Below are 24,745 nucleotides of genomic sequence, written 5' to 3'. Positions count from 1 at the left end.
ACGATGCTGTTAAAATAGAATCGTTTGAGCCCTTAAGGGCGAATTAATTAGATTCATCGCCCAGCCCTACTTTTATGATACATTCTATATGGAACTGAGGCTTCATTCACATCTGTGTCGTAGCGTAGTCTACTACGGTATTGCTTCAATCAAAATGACAGAACCCGTGCACAACAGAGACAAACGGAAACTATTTGCACCGGATCCATCACCACTGAAATTAATAGTGATGCAAATGGAAACCTATGGTTTCCGTTTGTTTCAGTCCGGCTTCCGTTCATGGGTTCCCCTGACTGAGAGCTCCGACGAAACCCCTGAACGGAGCCCTGACGCAGATGTGAACGAAGCCTGGCAGAGATAGCGTTGTACAGCTATTCCTGTCAGTCCCACTAGGAATAAATGGAGCAGTAATGCACATTTGTGTCCACTGCTCCATTCTAAAGGGAGAAATGGGGGACTCGTGATAGCTGCAGATCTGCTCGCTGGAACTTCTAGCAATCATACGTTTATCTATCCTGTGGATAAATTCTTTTCATGGTAGAACCCATTTTAGGTACCTGCACAGGTTGCAGAGTTTTTGTAGCAAAGTCCTCATGTGTTACATCCAGAGCAGTTTAGGTGGAGTAAAGATGCATTTTTCTGAAATTAGATGACTTTTTTTTTTCTTCTTGTATTATTGATATATAAAATGGCTTATAATTGGAGGTACACTTTAAGGGTAGGAATACTTGGCGGAAACGCTGCATAAAACTACACAATGCATCTGCCCAGGTAACCACAAGTAAGTCTGCCCAAAAAGACGCACCAAATTGTGGCGCATGCCCGCTGTGAAAATACTGCAATAAAAAAAAAGTTCTACTTATCTGGCCATAGTCATGGCGATTCTCTCTTCTGAGTGTAGCCCGGCCTCCAGGGATGATGTGGTCCATGTGACCGTTGCAGCAATCACATGGAATAAAACATCCCAGGAGACCAGGCTGCGCTAAGTAAATTTGAGGTTTTTTTTTTTTAAATCCGATTTTTGCAGCAGAATCAGTGTCTCAGCTGCAAATGCCGCAACACAGCTCTTTGTGGCATTTTTTTACCTCACCATTAAATTTCATGGGGAAATCCCATAACAGAAGAGCAGCAATTCCACAGCATAAATACATGCTGTGACTTCAAAAACCCGCAGGTCAATTTAGGAATGTTTTTTTTTATGTTGTGTGGCTGAAATTTGTTAAACTTCACCACACTGCTGCTACTGTATTATGCTGCGGATTTTATGCAATTAAATTCCGTTACGGAAAATCTGCAGTGTTTCTGCCTAGCGTGTTCCTACCCTGAAGGATATCTTGTACAGATGGCTGTGGAACATATGGAAATTGTATCGATAGTAATTCTAAATGTCTTAACTCCCTCAAAAGAAATCCTTCTCTTTTACTGCAATTTGCCATGCAGGCATTTGCAATTCTACCAGATGATCCTCGAAGGGGTTTTATGTAATTAAAGCCTAGTTATTGTATAATGTACGGCTATGTATCATTCTCTTATCCACTGGGATAGATTCACTAATATATAATCCCAGTGTAGAACCGTTGTATATCATTGTGGCATGGGACTTATTCCTCAACATGGTACTGGTTTGAAATGCTGGGTGTGACTTGGCATTGTTTTCTGTAACTTCTCTATTCAGATATCTAGGGGGAAATGTAATGTTCCACAACCATGCATTTACAACAGAACCATTATTACATTGATAAATCCCACGCTTTGTTTCAATTCCTTACTAATTTAAGATTTCTGCCTGCTGTCAGTGAACGGAAACCTTATTTGCAATCAGAAGTTTAACCTGACTGAGGCTGCACAAAGAATCACAAGCCTCAAGAATTGTGCCCAGTGATAGCTGGAGGCTCTGGAAATTATGCAGAAGAGGCCATGTAAATAACTAAGGCTCCATGGTAACATAGCGTCACCTGGGCTGTTTGAGCCACAAAGTGACATCTACACCGCCTACGAGCTGGAGTAAATCGCTATAATTTCTACCGGTTTCTGGCATGATAGTAAATCTGAAAGTAGAGCATGGCATAAAATGACAAAAAGCCGCAAACATGGCCTGTACCATAATTTGCAACCTTCACACCAGAAAACAGGAGTAAAGCTATTCTTAAATACCCCCATAGTATTACAAATCCGAGTTGATTCTATTCTACAGTCTGAATGGGATTTGGTAAAACTCCATTCACATGCTTGTATTGTACTGTGTTGCAGATTCTGCACAAAGATCCACTAAATGGCATAAACCTGGCCTAACTCATGATCGCTGCATTAATCAGCCTATGTCATTTTACAATCAATTTAAGGGGTTGTCTGAGATTGGAGCATTTTCTCTTAAGAACCAGAAAACTTCCTTTGACCTGCACGGAGTCTGTATATACCAGACCTCCGTAAAGACATCTCTGGTGACAGAACATCATGTGGCAGTTCTGTCTCAATGTTGCAGCTCGGTTTTAATATAGATCTGTCCTTGCACCCTGAAGTGAGTGGCTTACACCGTTATCAACCATAACATTATAAATGCAGTGCAGCTGAGGCCTAGTGTATACAGCAGCTCAATGGGGGCTGACTGTGGGGCTGGAGGGTAAAGTATTGCAAATATATTTTCTGGTCTTAAACAATGATTATGGGGGGAAAACCCCTTTATCACCGATCCACAGGATAGGTTATAAATATCTGATCGGTTGGGGTCCAAATGCTGGGACCCCCACTGATCCCAACAAACGGGCTTACCATGTCTCTCCTGGGAGCCCCATAGGAACTGAGCAGGAGTGCGCATGCTCTGCCATCGCTCCATTCATTTCTTTGAGGCTGCAGAGCGCTATCTTCGTCAGCCCCATAGAAACGGTTATCCAGCATGCGCACTACCACTCTATTCTTATGGGGCTCCCAGGCATTTTACAGTAAGTATTCAAACAGCGTCTGCTGTGTGGACCAGAAGGCTCTCTATACATTCCTATGAGACGCTCAAAGTAAGTCTCATAGGAATCCATAGAGAATCTTCCAGTTTACACAGCAGACGCTATAAATAGTCTGGTTGCAGTGACGTGACCGCATTGCGTTCGGGATATTACTAAAACAAAGCACCCGGTAAGAGAATAGCCTGTCCATCCTTTTACCAGGTGCACTGTACAAGCTGTAGAAAAAAAAATCGCTGGAGTGTCTCTAGAAGTTAACTTAATTTAGAAAAATTCAACAAAAGTTAGAGAAGTTATAGTTGCAACCATGTAAAAACTTAGTTAAAAAAAAAATATATATATGCTTATGCAGGACTCTAAACAATGTTTTTATTTTATTTATTTTTTAAAAACATAGTAACAGGCATGACTTGAAAGTGACAATTCATATTTCAGTAAAAAGACAAACTGCATGTCTGAAATTTGCTAAAATCAATTCCACCCCAGCACAACATAAAATGACAGCAGTTTGGAGAATTAATCTGAATACACTGGACACATCCACTATTTGTTCTGCTCTGTAGCTTTGGAACGTCATGTGTTATGCTGATCTATGGGAGATCTGCAGAAGAGGCAGTCAAAGTCCACTTTCTTAATTCTAAGCTCAGTTATTGCGATTTAAAAAGATCCTCTTAATTATTATTTTTTTTACAAATCACTAAATATGTTCCTGGTTTTATTTTATTGCATCCCTTTTAATAGTACAATTGTGTGGCCTATGTGACATTTTCTGTGCCTTTGAGGATACCTGTAAACAGATGGACTGAATAGTTCATATTGGATAAGCCCAGAGAATTAAGGCCCTTTTACACTGGCCAATAAGCGGCCAATGCAGCGAGTGCCGATCAACGAGACGTAGTTGATCGGCGCTCGTTTGCTCCTGTCACACGGAGCTATAGATAGGGACGAGCGGTCGTTACTTTGATCGTTTGTCCCCATACATCAGTATCACGTCGGCACCGCGTCTCCCTGTTTACACAGGGACATGTGCTGCAGACGACGATATTTCACTTTAAAACGATACGACCAGCAGATGATTAACGTTTGCTCGGTCATCTGCTGATTGTTCCCGTTTACACGGCAATGCGCGTTATATGAAAGATTGTCTGCCCGATAATCGCCCAATGTAAAACCCCCTTTACTGTCTCAATTGTGTTTTTATGCATCAAGTACATTGTACAAAACAGTTCAGCGAATTGCTGAAGCTTTTCTCTGATGGGTAATTCAGGATGATGAAATGAGACAAAGCACAAGGTAAATGTCTTGAGTAAGGGAAAAAAAAAAGTAAGTGTCAATCGCATAGAGTAAGATTCATTGTAACATGCACTTGTAGGATTTAGGCCCCCCTCCAGATAGAGTATACCTCTGACAGAAGACTACAATGTATCTCACTGTATAGGCACACAGAAGAATACATCACCTGAACGCTGTGGCAGAGCGATACCTGAAGCTCCTGACATCAGCTATATATGGATAGTGTTGACAGCCGCTTACAATGCCGGAGTTTCCCAGCCAGAGCATAAGTGCTATGCCCCGGGAACCTCCTGATGTCACAGTCGCTATATGGATAATATGAAGTATTTGACCTACAGTTATGTGAGGTTTGAATATCTTTTGCTAAACTACCATAGCCTCAGACAGTCCTCCATCTTGAAGTAACAAGTCTCAGAAGCAAAAGGGTAAATTCACAGATAACGGGAATCTTATTTGGTACTTTGCAGGTGCCATAGGAATACATTGGTTCATGGGACATGAATTTGAATTTATATTGCAACACCCCCACCCCCCCCCCCCCCAAACTTTCATGCGATCAGAAAAAGTTGTGCAGATAACTTTTGCTCATAAAGTAAAATAAAAAGTTGCTTGAACAGGCAACAGAAGTACAACATATCAGTTTCTATGGTAAAACAAACTAAGGCATTAAGCCAAAATTATATGCAAGTCACAATTTTAAACTAGGTAAGGCTTCGTTCACATTTGCGTCGGAGTTCCCTCAGGAGAACCCACAAACGGAAACCATAGCTTTCCATCAGCATTACTATTGATTTTAATGGTAATGCTCCCGTTGCAAATGGTTTGTTTGTCGCCAGGGTTTTTTTTTGTGGAAAGAGTAGCGCAGTTGACTACGCTATTGATTCAGTAAAAAAAGAAACTTTAGGGAACGGAGACAAACCGAAACCATTAGCAACGGAAGCGTCACCATTGAAATCAATGGTAATGCTAACAGAAGCTATGGTTTCTGTTCGGGAGTTCCCCTGGTGGAGCCCACGACGCAGATGTGAACGAGTCTGTGTAGCCATGGCCTTACAGGGAGTTGTATGGTATTAAGGGAGTTGTACAGAGCTGCAATACCAGACACAGCCCATAGTCATGAGTGGGTCTGTTGCTGAATAGCCATGTTTTTTGTTTTTATTTCAATCTCATGCAACACTTTATGTTAAAGGGGTATTCCCAGAATAGACATATCCCCTATACACAGGCTAGGTTAAAAGGAACCGGTCACCGGCATTTTACCTATTAAACCAGCAATACCTGGTGGTAGTGGGTGAAAGATCATTTCTATGTAACCTATAATTGTCTTCTTAGTCAGCTCTGTAGCTTTAGTATTTAGCTTTTTAGTGTTCCCACATCGTATGCTAATGAGCATAAAAGAGTCAGATCTTCATTCCTCAAGTCTGTCAGAGTTTACCCCGCCTCCTTACTTTTGATTGACAGCTCCTCGCCTTCCCCCAGCACACAAAATCCCATGCTTGTGCATTGATGTCCTCTTCTGGTGTGTGCGCACAAAGGGACACCGGATTATTACGATAAAAGGCGCAAAATGTTTGCAGAGCGTTATTTCGTTGGAGGAGGAGTTTAGGAGAGGGGATAATGGCAATGAGCTTTTGATAGCAGCGGCCAGTGAGGGAGAAGTAAAGTTGAATAGGTGAAATGCTGGTGACAGGTTCACTTTTAAAGTTTGTCTGATTGCTGGGAGCCCCCACCAATTAATGGAACTGGGATCCCCAGCCCCTCAGTTTCTCCTCACTGCACTCCTGCAGTAAGGCGCATGCGCCCTGCCACTCCAAGGTTTATGGGGTTGATGGAAAGCTGAGCGCTGTACTCGGCTCTCTAGCACCATTCCGAATCTATGGGACTAGCACCATGCATGCTCAAATGCCACTCCATTCGAAGTTCTTACTGCCATCTTGCAGTGAGGATGAACGCAAAGGGCTCAAGAACTCCATTTTAGTGATTGTTGGGGCCCCAGCATTCAGACACTTATAACCGGTCCTGTGAATAGGTGATAAATGTTGCATTTTTTTTTGCCATTGGGCAGTTCCTTCCATGGACCCAAATGAGACATAAGACATAATCGGGATTAAAACCAAGACTAGCAAATCTATAATGAAAGCATAAGGGTATGTTCACACGGCCAAATTTCAGACGCATACGAGGCGTATTATGCCTCGTTTTACGTCTGAAAAGACAGCTCCAATACGTCGGCAAACATCTGCCCATTCATTTGAATGGGTTTGCCGACGTACTGTGCAGACGACCTGTTATTTACGCGTCGTCGTTTGACAGCTGTCAAACGACGACGCGTAAAAATACAGCCTCGTCAAAAGAAGTGCAGGACACTTCTTTGGACGTTTTTGGAGCTGTTTTCTCATAGACTCCAATGAAAACAGCTCCAAAAACGGACGTAGAAAACGGCGCGAAAAACGCAGCGAAAAATGCGAGTTGGTAAAAAAAAGTCTGAAAAGCAGGGTCTGTTTTCCCTTGAAAACAGCTCTGGATTTTCAGACGTTTTTGTTGACTACGTGTGAACATACCCTAACTCTTATAAATACAAACTCTGTTATAAAGACCCCATCCATTCATTCATGTTTATTTCCCCCACGATCCTTGGCTCAGTTCCTATCAAATGGTAAATTCACAGTCAAGGTCTGCTTTTCCGCTTGTCCTCAAAGAGACTCTTCAGCATATATACTTGCATGACGCACACCACAACCATCACTACCAAGTTGACCATGGACCAGAAATTTACTCTATCGTAGTTACTCTCCTGGATATTACGATCTCTTGCTTCAAAGGCCTTCAGCAGAGTCTGGACCTGGAGGCTTTTACCTAATCTTGCTTTGACACTGTTGATGGTTTCCTGATAAGAAAAACACAAGAAAAGTGTCATTAAATAGTTAGAAAATAAAAAGTCTCAAATTGGATGACTGGACTCAAGTTATTAGAGTGACCTAATAACTTATCTCTGTTCTACAGGAGACTGATCCACATTACTTCAAAACTAGATTACATAAAGATAATGGGGCAAGACCGGAGTTTCATACGTCATTCTAAATGAAAGATAAATTGGAGTAAAGTTCGGCATTTATTAAGAGGCGAAAGCCACTTACTAAACGGGTCGGATCCTCCGGCCGGGTCACAACAATTGTGGCACAATAACGGCAGCCATCTGCGCTGGGACAGTACTCAAGGAGAGCAAGGGGTTAACTCAGGAAAGCAAAGATTACAGCAGGAGGAGACAGGGTTAAGTGTAGCTATTGCTACACTTGATACTTAGCGTGACTCTTGTTGGTGGAGCAGAGGCAGAAGCCGTAGCAATTCGTTGGAGAAGAGAGGTGAGTCGTTCGTGTTGGTGAGGCAAGCAGGCAGCTCTCAGCTGGTCTTCTGCTAGCTTCGGCTCTCCAGCGTACTGACGCAGGGCTATTTAACTCTGTCGGTACGCTCGCAGCGGGGGATGTGGCGCTCGCCCCTGGCTAGCATGGGTCGGCATGGTGATAATGTATCACCAGCCGACTCATGAGCGCCTGCACGAGAAAGTCAGTGCGCGCGGGAGACTTGAAATGGAGACGGGATAACTATCTCCTGTCTCCATGGTTACCAAACAAAGCAGGGCAATGCTAATTGTCCTGCCCTGCTTACAACCGCATTCATGACCAGGGCTGTTGTTACAGCCCTGGCTCATGATACATTATGTATTATACATACATGTGTGTGTGTGTATATATATATATATATATATATATATATATATATATATATATACACACATATATATATACACATATATATGGACACTTCCCTTTACAATCCCCCTGTTGTCGGGGACTCGACAATGCAATTTGGGGAAGTGTTTGTGGGGTTCTATTTACCCCCTCAACCTCCCTGGTTACTGGTAATGGTCTGAGATGGAAGGAAGTATACTATTGGACCTAGATACTCGACATCAGCTATCTACTTCCCTTTATAGTTGCGAACAGTTATGCCACACAGACCTTTACATGTTTTCTTACTGGGAATTATCGTATACATAGAAACCTGGAAAACAACCAAGAGGTCCATACATTTGGTTTCTATTTTGAATCATCTTTGTCCCATTATTAATTTGTATATCACAGGCATGCTTAAAGGGTTACTCTAGCTGCATGTGCGCACACACACACACACACACACACACACACACACACACACACACACACACACACACACACACACACACACACTTCAGGGCGGATATGCGGCTTCAAGCTAATAACGTATCCACCCAGAACACCACATGGAATGCCGTCAGAAATACCATGGTAGAATTTACGCTGCAAAAAGCAACGCCGGGAAAAAAACAAAAACCTTTCATACTTACCCCATCCCTCTCTTCTGTGCATAGTCCGGCCTCCTGGGATGACGTTGCAGGCCATGTGATTGCTACAGCCTGTGATTGGCTGCAGCAGTCACGTGGGAGGAAACATCGTCCCAAGAGGCCGGATTGGTGAAAGAGCGGTGAACTCCCTGGGTCAGTCATTTTTTATTTTTTTTCCTTACTTGTGATTTTTGTGGGGGGAAATCGCTGCAATTCAGCCGCAAATGTCGCAACACACACCACTGTTACGGGTTTAAGCACCCCATTGAATTCAATGGGGAAAACCTGCAACAGAAGAGCAGTGATTCCGCAGAATTAATGAACATGCAGCGGATGAAAAAAACCACACCGTGGGTCAATTTATGTGCGTTTTTTTTGGCTGTTTTTTTTCCGCTGTATGGGGGGGGGGGTGAGATTTGTTGAAATCCCACCCACACTGCTGCTACTGTAATACGCTGCAGATTTTCCGCAATGAAATCTGTTGCGAAAAATCTGTATTGTTTACGCCTAGTGTGTTCCTACCCTAAAAGCGAAGTTTCTCTCAAAGGCTAAAGCTTTGCATGAGAGGCTCCCGGCGTTGTACAATTGCCGCAACCACAACGCCCACCCGGCCTGCCTTTAACTTACATGTGTTTTATGTAATTGCTGCATTCACGATGTCATGTGCCACCCATAACATAAAGCCAGTCATCAGGTCAGATGATGACATGATATCCGTCACGACATAATGAATGCAACAGTGGTGTTTATTACACCGCAGCCGTAACAATTGTCATGGCGCGAGAACAAAAGTAAGATTTCCCAATTGTGTTCACATAGTAGCAGTTTTAAGTACATTGCAGTACAGCACCACAGACCCACGTGAAAAAGTCATACAAACTCTTCGATTTTTATTGTGCTTGAAGCCACCGGCACAAACACAACCTAACAGTAGTTTTTTTATATATGAAGATTTGAAACTTATAGATCTCGCACAATATCCGGCATTGGAAAGGTCACTGGAGATAACAAGTCCCATTTTCTTACACGTGGGACTTCTGTAACAAAGGCTTGTCTGTAATTCTTCATGTAAGCAGTAACACCCATGTCTGTATATATAATAGGTTTACTTAGCGTAGCTTTAATTATAAAAAGATAAATGAAATATTACAATAGGAGAGGCTGTCAGCGGCAGTAAACGTACTCCAACAACAAATATGAACGCTATATACTGTATGTCAAATAAGAATTAAAGAACGTTTACTCTTGCTACTGAAGCTTAACGTTTTGGACTCTGTCCACCCTCCCTAAAAGTTTATACTAATATCTCTTTACTTTTTCTCAATTATACTAAACGCCATGTTCACACGTTCCGGATTCCGCCAGGATTTAAGCGCAGATTCCACTGACTATGTATTTGAATGGGGTTTTTATACCTCATTCACACTCAAGAAAATAAGATTTGGTATCTGCATCTGCATTATTCCCCAGGGTTAAGTATAGAAGGCAAATCAGAATGAAAGCAAAATCCCGGCCTTAGACACATTACAAATTATACCAACCAGTATGTCCTCCAGCTTCATATCCAAGAGATCTGTGCCGATGACATAATTCTTCCAATCTTCTTGTTCTACCCCTTCTTCATTCATATGATCCAATATCAGTTCAAAGAAGATCACCTTCTCAGATATATGGCTGAAGGTGTTGTCAAAACAGAATTCATAGTCTCCATCTACAGTCTCCAGCCTGCGTGAGAAGATGAAACTTGTACAAATTCTGCTGTAAGAATAATTATTTCCCCCCCTGCAGCAGTCTTATGATACTTACGTGTGGACGCCATCGGACTGACGTTCCTCAGATAGGAGTAGGTCTCCATTTGGAGAAAAGAGGTAGAAATCAATGTCTAAACTTGCGCCATCTAAGACCTATACATAAAAAAAAAAAAAAAAAAACATTAAATGCACTGGGGCAATATACACTCATTTTACTAAAATAATATACAAACACACACATATATATATATATATATATAGAAAAAGCAAAGTAAAAGCAGCACCGTTCTTCCAGTGTAGGGTGCACAAGTATCTGTTCAGACACACGACCAGCGTCCCAAAATACACAGCAAACTCCAATATACAGGTCAGCACTCCAAGTTCAGTGAAAAAATGGATCTTTTTAATCACCACATGCGCAACGTTTCAGCCCTGCTCAATGGGGCCTTTCTCAAGCTTGAGAAAGGCCCCATTGAGCAGGGCTGAAACGCTGCGCATGAGGTGATTAAAAAGATCAATTTTTTCACTAAACTTGGAGTGCTGACCTGTATATTGGAGTTTGCTATATATTATATATATATCTCAAAGGATTGGAGCAACACTGAACAAATGCCTGACTAGGCTGGTGCGGAGCTTCAAAAATAAAGGAGTGACCTCTCCTTATGTGTTAGATATCCAAAAAAGATCTGGCTCTAGATCGAGAGAGATCGAATATATATATATATATATATATATATATCCAAAAAAGAGAACGTGAAGCAGCACTCAAATAAAGTGAATTTATTCATCCAGCATGGAACCACAACGTTTCACCTACTCTATGAAGGCATTTTCAAATGCCTTCATAGAGGAGGTGAAACGTTGTGGTTCCATGTTGGATGAATAAATTCACTTTATTTGAGTGCTGCTTCACATTCTCTTTTTTGGATATCTAACACATAAGGAGAGGTCACTCCTTTATTTTTGAAGCTTTGCACCAGCCTAGTCAGGCATTTGTTCACAGTGCTGCTCCAATCCTCTGCTTTTTTTCTATATCTATATTTATACACACACATCTATATATTTATACACACACATACATACATACACTAAAAGAAAGATGATCACGAACGTAACCAATAGGTTGTTATAATAACCCTGGAGGTAAGATCTACAGAAGAAATGTACAATTATTGGAGTGCTACATGAACACTGAAACACAATATGTAACAAATGCAAATGAATCCAAAAATATTTGATCTATTATTGTATTCACAAACCTCCCAAAAATTCCAATGATCTACAAACTCTACGGCTGCCCTCTTCTCCCATTAAGACATTCATACTAGCTGCCAAGCAGGTGGGTTGTCTGTAGTTCAGCACTGGCTACGTCCAGACACTGCAGAAAAAATATGCCGCGATTGGATTTCACCTTATACATTGTAAAGGGTGAAATCTACAAAATATCTGTAACATGTGTGGAGAGCTTATAGGGGTTTTCCAGGTTGGGGGGGCTGCCGTTTTATGCGGATGATCTATCCATCAGTACACAAATCGGTGGGTCTCCGACACCCGGACCAATCAGTTGTTCCGGCTGCCGGAAGATATGACGGGGGTCGGTGCCAAAAGCTATACAGTGACTGGAGCCTTCTGCTTCCAGCTGACCCCTGCATAACATCCGGCTCCTGGAGGCAGCTGGAACAGCTGATCAGTGCAGGGTCTGGGTGTCAGACGTCCACCAATCATATACTGATGACCTATCCTGTGGATAGATTATCAGTATAGAAAACAGCCCCCAACCTGGACAAGCCCTTTATGGGTATGTTCACACGCACAATTAAAAACGGCTGAAAAATGACAGAGCGGTTTTCAATGGAGAACAGCCTCTGACTTTCAAACGTTTTTGGAGGCAGAACGTTTTTTGTGGATTTTTTCAATCGACCCTATGAAAAACAGTCCCAAAAACGGCTCAAGAAGTGACATGCTCCTTTTTACGTGGCGTCTTTTTATACGCCGTATTTTAAAACGGCAGCATAAAAAGACGCCCTGTCTGAACTAAACACAGCTTTTCCCATTGACTTCAATGAGAAGATGTTTGTCGGCATCTCACTAGCGTTTTTCAAGGAGTATTTCGAGGCGTTAACGCCCGAAATACGGCTGAACACTGCGTGTGAACTTACCCTAATAATGACACCTGATGCATTATTCTGAGGGGTCTGTCACTTTGACGAGAAGAACAGCGCTGCATGCAGTGCTATTTTTCCCGTTAAAAACAACAGAATGTGCTGCGGAAACGCCTAATGGATCCCGCGCCACATATGTGAACTGAGTATTTGTGTAGGTAATGTGTGGCCTGTATGTTGGGTGAATAAATAGATTTTTCTATATTACTGGAGGGCTGCCTCTTCCTTTGGACTGTGGTCTGGGTAGGTAAAATGTACTCGCTTTGGTTGTACAGTGAAGGAAATAAGTATTTGATCCCTTGCTGATTTTGTAAGTTTGCCCACTGTCAAAGACATGAACAGTCTAGAATTTTTAGGCTAGGTTAATTTTACCAGTGAGAGATAGATTATATAAAAAAAAATAACATTGTCAAAATTCTATATATTTATTTGCATTGTGCACAGAGAAATAAGTATTTGATCCCTTTGGCAAACAAGACTTAATACTTGGTGGCAAAACCCTTGTTGGCACGCACAGCAGTCAGACGTTTTTAGTAGTTGATGATGAGGTTTGCACACATGTTAGATGGAATTTTGGCCCACTCCTCTTTGCAGATCATCTGTAAATCATTAAGATTTCGAGGCTGTCGCTTGGCAACTCGGATCTTCAGCTCCCTCCATAAGTTTTCGATGGTATTAAGGTCTGGAGACTGGCTAGGCCACTCCATGACCTTAATGTGCTTCTTTTTGAGCCACTCCTTTGTTGCCTTGGCTGTATGTTTCGGGTCATTGTCGTGCTGGAAGACCCAGCCACGAGCCATTTTTAATGTCCTGGTGGAGGGAAGGAGGTTGTCACTCAGGATTTGACGGTACATGGCTCCATCCATTCTCCCATTGATGCGGTGAAGTCGTCCTGTGCCCTTAGCAGAGAAACACCCCCAAAACATAATGTTTCCACCTCCATGCTTGACAGTGGGGACGGTGTTCTTTGGGTCATAGGCAGCATTTCTCTTCCTCCAAAAACGGCGAGTTGAGTTAATGCCAAAGAGCGCAATTTTAGTCTCATCTGACCACAGCACCTTCTCCCAATCACTCTCAGAATCATCCAGATGTTCATTTGCAAACTTCAGACGGGCCTGTACATGTGCCTTCTTGAGCAGGGGGACCTTGCGGGCACTGCAGGATTTTAATCCATTACGGCGTAATGTGTTACCAATGGTTTTCTTGGTGACTGTGGTCCCAGCTGCCTTGAGATCATTAACAAGTTCCCCTCGTGTAGTTTTCGGCTGAGCTCTCACCTTCCTCAGGATCAAGGATACCCCACGAAGCGAGATTTTGCATGGAGCCCCAGATCGATGTCGATTGACAGTCATTTTGTAAGTCTTCCATTTTCTTACTATTGCACCAACAGTTGTCTCCTTCTCACCCAGCGTCTTACTTATGGTTTTGTAGCCCATTCCAGCCTTGTGCAGGTCTATGATCTTGTCCCCGACATCCTTAGAAAGCTCTTTGGTCTTGCCCATGTTGTAGAGGTTGGAGTCAGACTGATTCATTGAGTCTGTGGACAGGAGTCTTTTATACAGGTGACCATGTAAGAGCTGTCTATAATGCAGGCACCAAGTTGATTTGGAGCGTGTAACTGGTCTGGAGGAGGCTGAACTCTCAATGGTTGGTAGGGGATCAAATACTTATTTCTCTGTGCACAATGCAAATAAATATATATAATTTTGACAATGTGATTTTCTTTTTTTTATTTTATATATATAATCTATCTCTCACTGGTAAAATCAACCTAGCCTAAAAATTCTAGACTGTTCATGACTTTGACAGTGGGCAAACTTACAAAATCAGCAAGGGATCAAATACTTATTTCCTCCACTGTATCTAGTCTAAAACTACAGACCTAATACTTTAGCTTGCCTTTGGTCTCTAGAGGTTCGAAACATTGGATGTAAATAAGAATGTTCTTCACTGACAGCAAACAGAACTTGAAAATGGTGAGAAATTGATAAACAAAGTATGTTGGAAAATTGCAGAACTTATAAAACAATAAAAGGGATTGTACTAAATTTCTTAATGTAGGGCAAATGTAATATTACACGGTAATGGTCCTTCATTTAATACATGATAGCGCTGAGTCCTCTCCCCATCACACTAACCTAATAAGGGGAATGGGACAACAACTTTTGCTTTGCTTATAGAAGAGCGAAAAACATTTATTTAATAGCTGATCTGTCTTGAGCATTGTAGTGAAATACAGAAACATCAGAGAACGAAACAAAGAATGCAGAATTCTAATAGCGTGATGTTGCAACTTTTCATTGGCCGTCATAAAGTTACCGCCTTGTTTTACTTTGCCATCTGTTCCTATGAAGCTTGACGGTCCACATAATATAATTCTAATATTTTTGAAGATTAAAACTATTTTTAATTTGCTTACATTTTATACTCTTGTTTCCATCTTACACCTATATTGTGTTCCCAGCAGTGTCACGAAGGGCACACATGGAGTTTCAATGCAATATTTTGTGACAAAGTTGGATCCAAAAGGCAGGAAAGTATAAAGAAAAGACTGAAGCATTTTTATTTATTTTATGTCCATTCCGGTGTTTGGTTAAAAAAAACCCTGAGCCAAAAACTGCACCAAAACAGTGTGTGTGATTCTGGCCTTACAGGAAACAAGTGCGGTCAGCTCGGCCACAAATATTCTAGTTTTGACAGCCCAGGAGAGGAAGATGGAGACCCGGACCCAGTGCTGGATTTCCAGGCAAATTATGTTGTTTTGATTTTTATGGGGGGGGGGGGGGGGGGGGGGGCTTTTATGGTGCCAATATATTGTATAAGTAGCGCCTGTAATGTTAACCATTGCAATGTATTAAAACTGTTGGAGACAATGATCAAAAGTGGTAAACGTTTATCAGACAGATTTCAAATTGATCAGAATCATTGAATTTTAAACCGGTCCTGGATAAGTCATTGTGAGGCTCATTGAGGTTTACATTTAATGGGGTCATTTAAAGGACAGTCGGATCATTGGCATAACTGAGGACTAGAAACATATAATGATCGTTACTCTGCGGTTATGTGTCCCGTGACCCTGATGGTCTCCGGACAATGTAAGTCCCTGTGATCATCTGTTCAAGGGGGTTTCCTATGATCAACAATACACGAGAAAGAATGCTCGCCTGGCAGTCCATATACAGCGGGTGTGGGTGGCAGCGCGTCGTACCTGGTACTCTATCTCGAGGGTGGCATCTTTCTTCATCGTCTGGAAGAAACACTCCTTCCGCCCGGCAGGGAGGGTGAAGGTGAAGTCATTATCCACAGACTGGGAGAAGCTCCAGCAGCGCTGCACGGCGTATAACGTGGCTAGCAGTGTGATCAGCGCTGCCTTCCCCATGCCAGCAGAATCAGTGCCCGCTGCCAGCTCTTTCCACCGCTGTACCCCAGCTACATAGAAAGTGCAGGGAGCATGTACTGAAACTCCTCTCCCACATGTGGGTTGTGCCCGGAAGAGTGCACTGCAGCCAATCACCAGTGTAACCCTGTCATCTGTACCCCCAGGAGGGAAATTACTCCACTCCTAAATAAGCCTATCACACCCGTCCATGGTCCCCCTCCTACTAGCTGCAAGTTCAAAAGGGGCAATCGGGCTTTAAATGGAATGTGGAATTGTGGGTAATGTAGTTCTCAGATAAATTATTAACGGTCCATTAGAATCATTGTATACAATACGTGGCTCTCCAGCTTCTCAGGACTCGTCACTTCTACCCTGCTCCTAAAACGGTCCTACTTGAAACCCGAGATTTTTATCAGATTAAAATCCAAGCCTGTTTATGAGCAAGTGAAAACTACAATTCCCCCAACGCACCATACGCCGACAAATTCTCACGCTTCCATAGAATAAAGAAATAGTATTATATTCTAACCGTGCCTGGTTTTTAATGTACTGAAAACGAAAGGAAGGCGCCTAGTCATAAGAAAATCTGCTCTGTTAGCTTCCGTTCGGAATCAATAAAGATATGGAATATTGAATCGTCTCCACGGAGATCGTACGGCGTCGCCCCACAGTCTATCCAACGGTCAAAGCAGCGATTGGCTTTTTAGAGAAAGGCGGGAACGTGACGCTATGCGGTTCTAGCCAATCAGTATGTAGACTGTCAGCATTCCGTTTAGGAGGGGCAGCGGGCTGGGATGTGAGGGCGGAGCTTGTTAGTGTTGTGGACGTTGTTAACATGCAATGGAGAGGGGTTGAATGGAGGACGGCTGCTTGTTCTGGTGAGAGGTGCTGGAGTAGTTTTGGGTCACAGACCCCTGTACTTTTCTAGGTGGATACTTGTGGGTTCCCAGCTGGTCCAGTACTTAGCGCTCTGGAGGCTCCTGATGTCCTGCTGCAGATCTTCCTAAGCTTTACTGCAGCTTATTGGTACTGTGCTGAGGGGTCACCACTCACTATACAGATGGCACGTTTTGTACCCAGTGGTCAATAAATCATAGGGACTGGTCTATGGTATAGTGTCTGGTACCCGGTGGTAAGTGGCATGTTTAGGAACTTTGTATCTAATGGTCAGTGGTAAAGTCTGTATTCCGACTCTAGCTGTCGTCTGTAGCTGTCATCTGTAGTCTGTATCGTTTGTCTGATTATCAGTAGCTTGTAATTAGTTCTTCAGCTTTATCCTTGGTGGTCTAGTGGAGATGTAACCCCAGGTCTATGCGTCCATGCTTTCCTGTCTTATGTCAGTGAAGTTCTATGGCGGCATTTTTTAGTAGTAAAAATCAGTCTGTTATTTTTTTTCTGTAGAGAGAACCGCAGTGACATGGAATCCAGTGCATCAAGATACCAAAAGAAACGCGTATATGGAAAAAGCCTCAATTCAGTTAACAAACCGTCAATGCAGCCAGAAAACACGTCACGTGACTTAGGACGTTTCTCCAGGTACGTGTTCAACCTCTAGAAATAGAGAAGAATCAGAAGATAAGATCAGTGGGGGTCTTTGGTGTAGGACCCCACCAATTCCTACAACCATGGGCTGAGGAGCAACGCAACGTTCCCTAAACACATACCACATGAATCTGTAGCCTCTTCCTAAGTTGTCCACTCCCAAGGACAAGCGTCTCCGTTCTCATCATGTCATCTTATTTTTGTTCCTTCAGTGACAGTGGAGACGAGCGGTCCCTGAGCAGAGCTCCCTTGGTCTTGACATTGGAAGATCTTGGACAGCCGAGTCACTGTGCGCCTAAACAGAAGAACGCCATGTTTTCGACTGGAGGTGATTTCCTTAGGACAGGTCGTGATCAGGTGTGTGCTTCTTAAAGGGAATGTGTCGCTAGAAATATTTTTTCTTTTTTTAGTTAAACCGTTATTATTTAAGTGATTACACATTGTTTTAATTTTTTCACAAGTCAGGAAATATTATAAATTAGATTTTAATTTATAACATTTCCATGTGCTGGTCACTAGAGGGAGCAGTTCCCAAAATTGTAGCATGGTCAATGTGGTAAAGCAACCTCATTGCTTTATGCTGCAAATTTGGGGTAGACACACTCGCTCTAGTGTGTTCACACAATCCCCCCTCCCTTATTCTGGCTAGTGCCAGGAGAAGGTTGAATCTTCAAACCTCCTACACTGTGTGCCGCCATTTTCTGAGCGACTGCACAGTGTAGGAGGATTAGATACACTGGTAATCACACAGTATAACATGAACATACACACACATCACATACACAAACATAACTTTCCTGCCGTCTCCGCTCCTATACCTTGCGTCTTCGCTGCCTTGAACATATGGCCGGAAGTCGTCATCTGACTGTCCGGCAGCAGCTTCCGGTCCACATGAAAATGGCGCCGGATTTCACTCTACGAACGAGCTTCGTTTTGGTCTGTGTGGGAGTGGCGCATGCGCCATTCCCACACAGACGGTGTACGCTGCAGAGAATGGAACGGCTCCCATTCGCATTCTCTATGGGGATGTATGTGCCGTATTCCATCTCTGTATGTGTCGTTAATCGACACATACAGAGATGAAAAAAAAAAATGGCAGCCCCCATAGAGAAGTAAAAATTACAAAAAAGTAGAACACAAATACATTTTATTTTTTTATCATACTAAAAGCAATATGATAAAAATAAATTCATGACACCTTCCCTTTAAGAGACGGTCGTCACAAAGAGGATACCAGATGTTACGTAACTGAACACACAGATTTTCCAGTCCATAGACGACAATGATAGAATTGAATTGTATTATGTGCTTGCTAAACCCTAATATACTTTCATAGGCAAACACTTTCCTGCTCATGCAAAGCTACAGATCTGTCTAATTAGAGGTCTTTTGTTTGCGTGTGTAAAACGATGAGTTTTTTTCTATTGCAGACTGCGTCACTGAGGAACGCTGAACACGAGAATAAGAAGTTGAGAGACAAATTGTTTAGCCTTCAGGAACAAAATGCTGCTTTGACATTACAAAACCACTCGCTTAGGAATCGAATAGAATCTGTGCAGCTGGAAGTTACAAAGTGCAAATCAAAGCCATCACCCAAGCAAACTTTTGATGTAACTGTTAGCCTTTAATATTCTATTTAATTTTTTTATGGGGAGGGGAAAAAAAATGCAAACTTTATTATGGAAATTAATTAGAAAGACAAATAATGTGCCAAGTCACTGCTAGTAATCGGAATGTGGCGCTATATTAGTTATGTTGAGAATATCAGTAAGGCTCTGTTCACACCCGCATTTAGTTTCCTTTACCCCAGAGTAGCCTAATTTGTTGCACTTTCCTACCCAGTTATATCGATCGCTATGATCCACACAATCGCTAGAACAAAGTGGCGACAACACCAGGAAAGCGCTGCGTCACTCCGACTCCTGTTGGCTCCACCTGACTTTTTTTTTTTTCAGGCTGCGTGGTCGGCCATTGAATAGAATATGATTTGGGGTTGTAGTTCCCCTGTGAATGGAAGCACTCATTGTTAATCCCTTCCCAACATTCGACGTAACTGTACATCATAGCCGGGAAGAGGGTATATAGAACGGGTACCTCATTGGAACGGCCAGGATCAGATTAGATACCAAGGTCAATAGCAACCATAACATAAAGCCATTAAAAAGGGGTGGCCCCCTCCGCCATCCCACTGGCCCCCTGCAACGTGATCGTGGGGTGGCTATGGTTGTCATAGCATCCTGGGGGCCTAATGAAGGCCCCCAGGTCTGCCATGTTGGTCCTCCTATTAATCCCTGCCCGAGACAGGTTGTAATAGGAGAGTGGTGAAAGTACATTATACTGCATTGCAGTGTATTGTACCAATGATCGCTTGCTCGAGTTCCCTAGTGGGACACAAAAAACAAAATTGAGTTTAAAGTTTTTTCTAAGATAGGAAATTAAAAATATTAACAAAACTATACTGTAATTAGTATCGCCGTGTCCGTAAAGGTCTGAACTATTACAATATCAAATTATTTATCCCGCAAACTGAATGCCGCAAATAAGAAATATAATAATAATGAAAAATGCCAGAATTGCTGTTTTTCAATCATTTCACCTTCCTAAAAAAAATGGAATAACAAGTGATCAAAAAGTCATGTTCACCCTAAAATAACGAATGATTTTTATTTTGCAAAAGTGGTAGCGAAAGAAAAACGAAATAAATTTGGTATCGCCGTAATCGTATCAACCCTCAGAATAAAGTTAATATGTCGTTTTTACCACATAGTGAACGCCGCAAAACTCAAAAACAATACAGGAATTCATATTTTTTTCCCCATTCCCTCCCATGAATGACTTGTTTACATTTTATGGTACAATACGTTTATGGCCGTTAAAAACGACAATAGGTCCCGCAAAAAAACAAGCCCTCGTACAGCTGTATCAACAGTAAAATAAGACCGTTATGGCTCTTGGAATGCAGGGAGGAAAATTAAAAAAATTGCTGTGGCAGAAAGGGGTTCCAGAGAGTTGGCACACGAAAAACTTTCTAAACCAGAATGTGTGCTCGGTTACGTATCTTTCGTTATTGTCGTCCTGCGCAGGTCGGATGGATTGGTTGTGGCCGGTTACTCAGATAACTGCTATCTAATGTAAAGAGGATATATGGATTCTAGGAATGTTGAACTAACCATCAATTTATCTATTCTAATTTTCTAATGTGTGTTTATCTGAATGTATTATTTTTCAGGTCCATGTTTATGAATCTGCTTTTGGATTTCGTGCATCCAGAATCCCGGAGCTTGAGGAACAGGTTGCAAGCCTGGAAGCAGAATCTGAAGCACAAGAGAAGGCCCTGAGGTAATAATTTTGTGGACACCTCACTTGTCCACAAATGTTTTCTTTATAACCAGCACCACGGTGCATGCTGTAATTTCCTGGGACTCACCAGTTATTAAATCTGTAAGCACAATCACGATTAATTATAGGAAAGCATCTGAATTAAGGCCAGGGCTACACAGCGACTTTGACCGCAACACAGGTTGTACAGCCAAAGATTGCTGTGTGCCCCTGTGTGCATCGCACGTAACTAAAGTCAATGCGGCCGCGTTGCGACTTGCATGTTACCGCGACCCGACAATTGCAAGAAATCCAGCAGGTTTGGATTTTTTGCTATAGACGGATCGTGGTCTTGGCAACCTGTGCGTCGCAATGCGGCTACATTGACTTTATGTACGATGGACGCAGGGACAAACAGCGATCTTTGGCCACGCGACCTGTGTCACAGCCAAAGTTGCTGTGTAGCCCTAGCCTGAAAGTAGGCAAATGTAACTTGCAGTAGTAAATCTGCTACAATGAACTTTCTGTGCCCTGTTTATATAAGCCAGCAGATATTCTCTCCTGCGTAATTCTTCACTTCTTCTTTTTCTGTATTCGCTGTGAGCGCTTTTTGAATTACACAACATTATTACTCTAGTAGATTAACTGTTGTGCTGAATCCTCACAGTAAATATGAAATATAGAGAGATGCTTCATGTAAATTAACACAGTGAGCAGGAGACCAGGCGATTTTTGCTGGCTACACCTAAACAATGGAGGAAGGGATGACTAGCGGTTCACTGCGATTTTGAACAAGATTTGGCATGTTATAGAGACATGCCAGAAGTTGTAATTGTGGGGTCTGGTTACTGAGACCCCACTGATCGCTAGAGTGAATGAGCTACACTGCTGAGGGCCATTCCCTATTGCCTCCATTAATTTTTTCTCAGCAATCCTCAGATAGTTGAATAAGGGCCATCATTTTGTCTACGGAAGACAAGAGCCGGAGGGTCACACACTGATGATCGTGGGGGATCTCAGCGTCCATTCTCCCACACAGCACCACTTCTGCTTTGTTTCTATGACATGTTAGAAGTTGTGCAAAATCTCTGTGGTCCTTCAATAAAGTATATGACCGATATATACAGCTGATATTCGGATCTGCTGCTTGTAAATTTCATCTGACATTGAAGGTGCATTTCAATTATGTACCTTTTGGTTTAGGGTTAAGGTGGCCATACACATAACAGATGTCGGGCGAAAGAAGCATTTAGCATGCCCAATCCTTTGTTCCCACAAGAGAGAAGCGGCTGCCAGAGGGATCTCACAACGGCTCATTCTCCTCTCCCCATTAAAAAAAATCACATGCATTCTCAGCCGTTTTATAGTGGTCTTTAATTTGTCAGTGGATCTCAGGATATAGATTGATGGCCTGGAAATTAGTAGGTTTCCCCTTCTGCTATCCTGCTCGCTTTTCAGATTGTTTGCAGCAGAAAAAAATAAATATTCCCTAATATGTTGGTATTCCTCCAATTCTGAGGTTGACTTTACATTGTTAGTAGAGGACAAAAATTTAGAAATAGTTTTTTTAGCATTATTCTGGTTTTTTTAGTTACGCACTTTGTTTATAATATAAATTCCCACATAATGTTTTTTTGTGACTAAAATTTTTAAAAAACCTTTTGATCAGTAGGGGTCAGAACTCCAGGACCTTCCCCCTGCTGATCAGCAGAGTGAAGAAGCTGCTTCCTGGTTTATCATCCTGAGCTCCGCGGCATTCCCTTTTACAGGGCTGAGCTCAGGATTGCCTGGATAAGGCTTCGTTCCCATCTGCACTAGGGCTCCGTTCCGACGTTTCGTCTGAGCTTTCCGTTGGAACGGAGCCCTGACAGACACAAACGGAAACCATAGGTTTCCGTTTCCATCACCATTGATTTTGTCGGAACAGAGCCCTAGCGCAGATGTGAACGAAGCCTAAACAGTCCTCTGATGATCATCGGAGGACGGACTCCCACTGATCAAACACCTATACTAAGGGTAGACCAGGTTTTAGTCCCAGAAATCCCTTTAAACTCTGTGTCTGGACTCTACATATCACCTGGTAACATGTTGTAATGTTTTTCCTAGGATTACTGAAGATAAACTTGTTGAAAGTCACCACAAAATGGCAGAAAAAGAGCAAGTTTTACAAAAATTCAAAGAGGGACTGGAAAAAATGAAACTGGAGCTCTACGAATCTAATAAATTATGTAAAAGGTGAGTCTAAATGCTAAAACGGAACTGACAATGATATGGTCACACAACTGCTGTAATTAAGCATTATTGGTAAACCTTTTATATACTCTTTTAGAAACCAATGCTTACTATAAATCCATGTCTGTGAATTTGGAAAATATTTCTGCATCAATTTGAAATAATCTTGACCACAACTATTTTGGGGGGTATTGTAATCCACTCACTATTTCTGTAACAGACCTTCCATTTGCCCTATTCCCCATCATGATGACCTTTCCCCCCTCATGATCAGGACACTGACCTGCTTCTGTTATCTGTTCTGTTCAGATCATCTTTGCTGGATTTATTTAATGCTTGTTTCATACAAAATTATTGGGAAAAGTTAACTATAAAAGGCAGCACGTGTGTTCTCTAAACCCGCTGTGCAGGCTAATGCACCTAAGGAGATTAGCATGTATGGGGCCAAATTGAATAGTGATCCTGTTACTCAACACTTAAGCCACCTTACAGAAGATCTATTACTTGTGAGATTATATTGGAAAAAGTCTTCTAAATGAGATGAGAAGATTTTCTAATATTACTTATTCAGGGTTGTGAGGTGTGCTTTTATAATATTGGGATCTGTACCCAATAAGCTCAAGAAGGTGACTGACCTGAATGAAATGGTTTTCTTAAAGTCCTGGATTGTTATTTATGTGTTTTCTGTGGTCAGCAAACGTAAAAACAGCCCCAAAAATATAATAAAATAACTATTCAGGCATTTGTAGTTTATTTATGAAGTTATATATGGTGTGGCATTTTACATTTCATTGACAACGCTGATTTCTCATTTTAGGGCTGAAAAACAAAGAAACGAAGCACTACTGAATGCCGAAGAATTGACTCGAGCTTTCCAGCAATACAAGAAGAATGTTGCTGAGAAGCTAGAAAAGGTAAGAAACCCGGTCTAGCTTTGCAGCCTCTACATAAAGTATGTGCTAAATGGTAAGCTGAAGTCACGTCACATTTCTGCACATTGAAACTTAGAAAGGTTGTCTAGTGCAAATCCGGTCATGGGTACTTTTGGACAATATGAAGAAACCTTAAAGGGGTTTTCCCAGAATAATAAATTATCACCTATCCACAGGATGGTTGATACTTTTTCTGATCGCTGGGACCCCCACCGATAGTGAGAATGGTAGCTTCGAACACCCAGATTCCCCTCACTCTTTTCTCCGCACTGCTAAGGAGCTCGAATAGAGCGACAGTCAAACATTTGCCCATCGCTTTATTTAATGAGAATGACGGAAACAGCCGAGCGCTGTACTCTGTTTCCGCAAATCCCATAGACTTTAAATGGAGTGGCAGCATGCTCATTTTGACCATCACTCTATCAAATTTAACTTTTTCACCTATAACAGCACCCCTGGAGAGACATTCGCTGGACAGGAAGCCCGATAATATAAAAAAGGACACTCCTCTCCACACACCGAGTCGGGTTTCCCGTCCTCCGAATTTGATTGTCCTGTGGTCAAGACCCTCTCTCCAGAATTGCAGACCCTCTAGCAGGCACTTATCTGTGTTCCTAGGTGTAATCTGAAAGTGTAAGTCTCCTAGGGAGCAACTTTAAGCCTCGAGCTGGTCACTCCCTCCTCTCCCGGTCACTTCTTCCCTCTATGGAGGTGGTAAGGTCCTGCCGTGGTTGGGGGTCTCCTCTGGGGGAGATTCTTCTCCTGGGGTCAGGCCTGGCTCCAGTTTGAAACCGCCGTGGC

At 42.3% G+C, this 24,745-nt stretch overlaps 2 protein-coding genes across 3 annotated transcripts in view; one reads left to right on the top strand and one right to left on the bottom strand.

Annotated features, from left to right (window-relative positions):
- Nucleotides 1-4,787: 4,787 nt before the first annotated feature.
- Nucleotides 4,788-16,285, bottom strand: TMED5 (transmembrane p24 trafficking protein 5). Its single transcript, XM_075833199.1, has 4 exons — nucleotides 15,750-16,285; nucleotides 10,435-10,532; nucleotides 10,170-10,353; nucleotides 4,788-7,134 (listed from the first exon to the last, which is right to left on the bottom strand). Exons 1-4 carry the CDS (start codon nucleotides 15,918-15,920, stop codon nucleotides 6,916-6,918), a joined length of 672 nt encoding a protein of 223 aa, XP_075689314.1. The 5' UTR covers nucleotides 15,921-16,285; the 3' UTR covers nucleotides 4,788-6,915.
- Nucleotides 16,286-16,716: 431 nt separating this feature from the next.
- Nucleotides 16,717-24,745, top strand: part of CCDC18 (coiled-coil domain containing 18) — a 41,203-nt gene continuing 33,174 nt past the window's right edge. Inside the window, exons 1-7 of one of the 2 annotated variants that reach the window (XM_075833197.1) lie at nucleotides 16,717-16,798; nucleotides 17,322-17,456; nucleotides 17,675-17,819; nucleotides 18,893-19,072; nucleotides 20,692-20,801; nucleotides 22,887-23,015; nucleotides 23,830-23,926. In XM_075833197.1, coding sequence (XP_075689312.1) covers nucleotides 17,338-17,456; nucleotides 17,675-17,819; nucleotides 18,893-19,072; nucleotides 20,692-20,801; nucleotides 22,887-23,015; nucleotides 23,830-23,926 — 780 coding nt within the window. In that variant the 5' untranslated portion in view covers nucleotides 16,717-16,798; nucleotides 17,322-17,337. The other variant, XM_075833198.1, reaches the window with a different exon arrangement.

This window comes from Rhinoderma darwinii, chromosome 7, assembly GCF_050947455.1.
Source record: "Rhinoderma darwinii isolate aRhiDar2 chromosome 7, aRhiDar2.hap1, whole genome shotgun sequence".
Lineage (NCBI taxonomy): Eukaryota > Metazoa > Chordata > Amphibia > Anura > Rhinodermatidae > Rhinoderma > Rhinoderma darwinii.
Note: the sequence above shows the minus strand (reverse complement) of the source record. Positions and strands in the feature narration are given on the sequence as shown.